The sequence below is a fragment of the Condylura cristata genome, unplaced genomic scaffold (assembly GCF_000260355.1).
Source record: "Condylura cristata isolate star-nosed mole 26May11 unplaced genomic scaffold, ConCri1.0 scaffold00032, whole genome shotgun sequence".
NCBI classification, from domain to species: Eukaryota; Metazoa; Chordata; class Mammalia; order Eulipotyphla; family Talpidae; genus Condylura; species Condylura cristata.
In genome coordinates, this window is record NW_004567133.1 from 19,639,365 (window position 1) to 19,645,715 (window position 6,351).

General features: G+C 61.4%; 1 protein-coding gene across 1 annotated transcript; it reads right to left on the reverse strand.

Moving 5' to 3' along the window:
* Positions 1-2,685: 2,685 nt before the first annotated feature.
* On the reverse strand, positions 2,686-3,624 carry LOC101635712 (olfactory receptor 2C1). Its single transcript, XM_004691793.1, has one exon. The coding sequence runs from the start codon at positions 3,622-3,624 to the stop codon at positions 2,686-2,688; it is 939 nt and encodes a 312-aa protein (XP_004691850.1).
* Between the last annotated feature and the right edge of the window lie 2,727 nt (positions 3,625-6,351).

A 6,351-nucleotide genomic window follows, 5' to 3' on the forward strand; every position in this document is an offset into this window, starting at 1 on the left:
CCGGCTGTGAGTCAGGCGCAGACCAGAGCGTCCCTCGCGACGTCATCGCACCACTGCTGTGACGTCATCGCACCGCTGCTGTGACGTCACTCACGACATCTGCGGAGAGGAAGCCCAGACCCGTGCAATGACAGACCTGCCCGCGGACGGTGGCGGATGGCCCAGCCTGCCCTCCAGCGGCCAAGTGGACACGACCAGCCACCCCCGCTGGCCGCCCTGGGAGCAGAGGCACAGGCAGAGGCCCAGCCTGGGCCCTGGGGATGTGGGTCCAGCAGGAAGGGAGAGGCCAGTGTGTGTCCATCAGTGAAAGCGCAGGGAGCTGGGGCACAGCCGGGCTCGAAGACCCGGCGCCAGGCTGGCGGCGTCTCAGGCCAGGGCTGTGAGAGCAATCGGTGGCAGAGAAAGCAAGAAGCCTGGCCCTGGTGACCCACTTGTCCACCTGCGAGGCCATTGTGGGCGCCTGGCAGGTCTGGCCGCGGAGGGACAGAGTATGGGTGTAGAGACCCTGGAGAACTCGGGGTTGGTTTCTTAACCCACTGAGGCCAGGTGCACGCCGTGGGCCTGGCAGGCACCCCTGCTGTTCTGAGGCTACGGCCCTTCCAGAAATGTTGGCGTTTGTTTTTAATTTTTTGGATTGTCAGCAGAGTCAAACAGCAAAGTCTTCCAGAACTACAGAAATAGAACTTCAAAGCTTTAATGAGAAGCCTCGGCGGCACAAGGGGTTAAAGCGCAGCACTGTGAAACTGCCCAGCCCCATCCCTGGCCAGGGGTGACCCTGGGGCGCAGCAGACCCCTCCTATCTCCCGTCTGCTCCCCTCAGCAGTGTGTCTCGTAGATCCACCTGTTCTGCTCCCCACTCTGTCTCTGGGAAGTCCTCACACCCATACCTCTAGCCTGTACCCCAGTTTGTATGTATAAATAAATACATCTTGGAAAGAGAATAAGAAGCCCAGCTCACATGAAGCGTTTCCCCCAAGTCTTTATTTCACGCCCACCATGCAGGGTGAGGGCAACGTGTGTTCTGGTGGTCTCTGAGCGCCGCTCGATGCGTACAGATACAGATGCGGCCGGTCAGCCTTTCCCTGTCCCAATTCCCTGTGCCTTGCGCTCCTCTACCTCCAGACAGACCCAGATACCGCATCCGCAGGACTCCAGAGCAGCTGGAGCCTGGCTGTTTTCTCCCAGATGAACCTGCAAATTAAATGAATGTGCTAGAGGCTGGCTGCTCACTGTCCAGGGTAGTTAAGGTAGTTAAGGTTCGCATCCATGAATCAACCTGGTTTACCTCTCAGTGTGGTGGTTGTGAGTCACCTCCTGAGAATTCCACCTACGTTGAATGTACTAATAAATAAACTGAGCTTGCAACACTCTGGACTGGGCTCGATCCCCGTAGACAATGCCATGACCTGGCCAGGCCTGGAGACGTGTCAGCACTCACGTGTGGGGGGCTGAGGAAACAGCTGTTGTTCTGAGCTGCAGCTGGGTAAAGATTTGGGGTAGGCCAGTGCAACTGGACGCTGGGGCAGAGGTGCTGTGGAAACATGGAGAAGGGGCATTTGTCTGTCAGCTCAGCGCGCTCAAGTGACAGGGTGACCCCAAAGTGGCAAATGCGACTGGTGCTTTGGCCGAACTTAGTTGCTAGCGGGGAAAGGTGGGCGTGTTCATCGACGTGGTTCAGTGATGTCTACTGAGCATCTACCAGGAGGTTTGTGTCTCGGTCCTACTGGCCACACAAAACCGAAGACGCTTGAGAAACTAGCTCTAAGCCTGTCGACTTCCTTTGCTCTGGCCGGGACTTCCTCCATGGCCAGGTTCCTGTCTGGGCGAGCGCCAGAGCTGTGGCGGGAAGTGCAGATTCCCTGAGCCACCCTGAGAGGGTGGGACGGTGTGTGGCATTCCGCTGCAAGCCCCAAGCCCCCAGGGCGTCACCGTGAAGCGCCGGACTTGAGTTCCAGAGCTTTCGACTGGCGTTAGAGCTGGAGGCAAAGAGCACGCCCGCCTCAAGGAGGAAGCTCTTTCTTGGGCTCTTAAGCTAGCTGGAGGCATCCAGAGCATTCCACACACACACACACACACCCCACGGCATGTCCAAAGCTTAGCAGCAAACCTACGGCTTTGCTAGTGGCTGTGCGTTTGGAACCAAGACCTTAAATAAAGCTACGGCAAAGGAAACGGCTCTTCCTACCTTCTCTACTAAATATCAGATGAGGCGGAAGGGGAAAAGGGGACAGGCGTGGAGGGCAGGGTAGGCGGCAGGGGGTGCGGGGAGACAGATCACACGGAGAAGGGCGGGGAGCGGACGAAAGTGACTGTTCGGGCGTCCCCTGGGGTTCGCAATACCTGATTTTACAGAGTTAGAGTTTCATTGTACAAGATACTGCACGCGGAGGTGTCTTCTTTCGAACAGTACGGAATTCTCTAGAAATACAAGGTGGACTAGATCACATGTGGGCAGCAGAGACAGTGAGCCGGGCTGCGCGGCGCCAGCGGCCCCAGCCCCGGCGTCTCCGGCCTGCCCTGGGCCCCGTGGGCCGGCGGAGACCACGGAGCCGCGTCCCTGCCGCCCGTGGAGAACACACCTGGCGCGTGCCGCGTGCCGGACAAGGGTGGCTCAGGCTCACCTGGCCGGAGCGAGAAGGAGCAGATGCCCGAGGAGGGGCAGTAAGTGCAGCGCCCCCGCGCCTCTCAGCCAGCCTCTCTCCCCTTCCCCAGCAGCCTCCTCAGGGCCCCCTTCACCTCCTTGTTCCTCAGCGTGTAGATGATGGGGTTCACCATTGGGGTGACCACGGAGTAGAAGAGGGAAATGAACTTGCCCTGGTCCTGGCTGCCGCTCTTGGCCGGGAGCAGGTAGCCGTAGATGGCCGAGCCGTAGAAGAGGAACACCACCAGCAGGTGGGCCAGGCACGTGTGTAAGGCCTTCCGCCGGCCCTCGGCCGAGCCGATCCGCAGCACCGCCCGCGCGATGGAGCAGTAGGACACCAGGATGACGCCCAGCGGGACGGCGGTGAAGAAGGCGCAGACGCCGCTGAGCACGGCCTCGTGGACGCGGGTGTCCCCGCAGGCCAGCTTGATCATGGCGGGCACCTCACACAGGAAGTTGTCCACCCTCCGGTGCCCGCACAGCGGCAGCCGCAGAGTGAAGGTCGACTGGATCAGAGAGTTGCCCAGGCCCCCCAGCCAGGCGCCGGCCGCCAGCAGCCGGCACAGCCGCGGGTTCACGATGGAGCTGTAGTGCAGCGGCCGGCACACGGCCACGTAGCGGTCGAAGGCCATGACCACGAGCAGGATGCACTCGGTGGCCCCCAGCCAGAGGAAGACGTACAGCTGCGTCACGCAGCCGCCGTAGCTGATGGTCTTGTCCGGCCCCCACAGGTTGAGGAGCATCTGGGGGACCGAGCTCGTGGTGAAGGCGAGGTCCAGGGAGGACAGGTTGCTGAGGAAGAAGTACATGGGCGTGTGCAGGCGGGCGTCCAGGCGGGACAGCAGGATGATGCTTGAGTTCCCGACCACGGTCAGCAGGTAAGAGAAGAGAATGACCACGAACAAGATGGTCTCCAGCTGGGGGTGGTCGGAGATGCCCAGCAGGATGAAGCCCCCCGAGAAGCTGTGGTTGGCGCCGTCCATCCTGGCGCCCCCGGCCTCGCTCGCTCGCGGGTCGGTCACAGCCACTGCAGGGAAACGGGAGGAGGCAGCGCGGGCGGGTGAGGGGCCGGGCCGGGGCTGGCCGTGGCCCACAGGGCTGGGGCTTCCCTGACCCGACCGCTGTGGCCCCCGACAGCGAAGCTCCGCGCTCCCCAGACGTCCAGCGGGGCCACCTGGGAGGAGGGTGAGGGAGGGGCGCTCGTGAGCGCCGCAGAGGGGCTCGTCTCTGCGCCAGCCGCCACGGCAGCGGGACCCTTAGAATTCCATGTGGAAATTCTCAAGACACATGTGTGCAGGCACGGGACAGACACGCTCCAGGGAGGCAGAACACACCCACCGCAGCTGGGCAAGAGTCCCAGAAATCCCTATAAATTTCCCTTTCTTCTAGGTGAGAACGGCTGGACCAGACCCATGAAGTTTGAAGAGTAACACAAAGAATCTATTTTGTAAAATCTACGTTCAGGGCCCTCCCGGAGGCGCAAGGGGCCAAGCGCAGCACTGGGAGGCTGTGGGCAGCCGCTGCAGCCGAGTTCAGTCCCCGCCAGGGAGCGACCCGGGGCGCCGCAGCCCCTCCTGTCACCCCGCCGCCCCCTCAGCAGTGGGTCTCAGTGGATCCGCCTGTTCTGCTTCCCGCTCTGCTCTGCTGAAGCTTCTCACCACCCCTGCACTTCTGGCCGGTGCATCAACAAATAAATCTTTTTAAAAAATCTATATTCGGCCCTCCCTGGGGGCGCAGCGGGTTAAAGCGCAGCACTGAGAATCTAAAGCCGCTTCAGCATGAGCTCGATCCCCGCCTGCCCCGGAGGTGACCCCAGGGCGCGGCAGACCTCTCCTGACCGCCCGCTGCTCCCCTCAGCAGTGGACTTCATCGATCTGCCTGTCCTGCTCCCCGCTCTGTCTCTGGTGAAGCCTCTCGCCACCCATCAGCCTCTGGCCTGTACCCCAGTTCTGTATGCACAAATAAATAAATCTTTACAAAAAAAAAATCTATATTCACTTACAGGAGGAATGTAGGGAAACCAAGTAAAGAACAGGACAAATGATTACAATAAGTAAAACAAAATGAACAGGAACTATAACTCAGAGACATTCTGCAGGGGAGCGGGGTGCAGAGGGATGGAACCGGCGGGCGGGGAGCAGCCCAGGGGACTGTGGTGTCGGGCACGGGTGACCTGGTGGGGTTCTGCAGGGCCAACACCGAGAGGATCGCGCGTGCACCGTACAGAAAGGAAGAGTGATGCAAAGTGCACGTGAGCAAGACGCATGTTACAGGTCCACCAGATCATGGCAAAGAGTGGACAGCCAGTGTAGACTTACTGGCCCGAACCGCAAGACAGAGCCCTGGGCTCCCCGCGGCAAGTCCGGCACAAACTCAGACGCGCCTGTGAACGGGGGTGCAGGGGGCTGCAGACAGGCTCGGGCTTGAAGCAACTCGTGAGTTTCCAGGGCTCGCAGGGGAGACCGGGACATCTGGAGGTGACCCCTCCTGTGCTGAGGAACTGCGTGCATCTCTCCAACAAAGAATAACTCTTCACACCTCAACAGCAAAAGGTAATTCTTGCCACATGCCAATGACTGCCCCTCCCTGGGGCTCGTCCTGGGGTTCCCCAAAGGTCCTAAACCAGAGTCCTCCTAGCTCCCCCTCACTAATAAACTAACACAAAAGCCTTGGGGCGCCGTCCTCATCCAGATCCGTGGCCTGGGAGCCAGCACTCGGCCTGACCCCAACACTGGGCTGGGGGCGGCGCTCAGGGGAGTGTAGGAGCCTGTCTGGGGGCCATCCGGGGTGCTTAGCTGGTCTGGGGGGGGAGCCAGGCCCTGCAGTGATGTCCCGGCCGGACGCCTGAGGACCCCAAGAACCGTCCTGCTCACCCCAGAGATGCCTGGTGCTGGGTCCGCCCAGCCAGGGGCTACTCTGCTTGGCTTCCTGCTTCCTGCGGTCAGCAGCTGACCCCTAACGAGGCAGGGCGCCTCAATTCTCCTTCGGCGCGTGCTCACAGCTCAGGCTCTGTGAGCAGATGGGCCGTGGCCAAAGGGCTCCACTGCCAGCCCAGCGGAGTGGACACAGTGGCCGCCAGGGGCGAGGTGACCGCCCGCCAGGCTGAGGGTCTCGACTGCCCCTACCTGATACCTGAAGAAGAGACGGTTGGGTTCCTTAGCCTTTCCCGAAGGAGCAAGGAGCAGAGTCGACGCCCCGGGACAGTGCCCCTGCTGGCTGGGGCCCCAGTGACCTCGCCCACCTCCGCTAGCCCAGGCCACGTGCCCGGCCAGGCTGACTGGGTCCCCCCAAAACGGGCTTAAACCCCGCAAGCAAACTGTCCGACAGCAGCTGGCCTCCCCTCTAGGGGCATCTCCTGGGTTCCTCCTGCTCTCAGGCTGTCAAGCTGCCCGGCACCACTTGCAGGATCCCAGAGAGCAGCCAGGAATGGTGCGGGGAGGCAGGGGGAGGGGGGGCTCCGGGGCGCCCACAGGAACAGCGACAGCCCCTCCGCTGCCTGCAAAGTCAGTGTGGAGTTAGGGGTATTGAGGAAAGCAGCCAAAATGCATGCATGTCTGCAAAAAGAAAGGATTTTCAGGTTTTCAAAAAGGGAAGGAAAGACAGGCAGGGCGGACAGGGCAGGGGGGAGGAGGGCAGGGGAGAGGAGGGCAGGGGAGAGGAGGGCAGGGGAGAGGAGGGCAGGGGAGAGGAGGGCAGGGGACAGGAGGGCA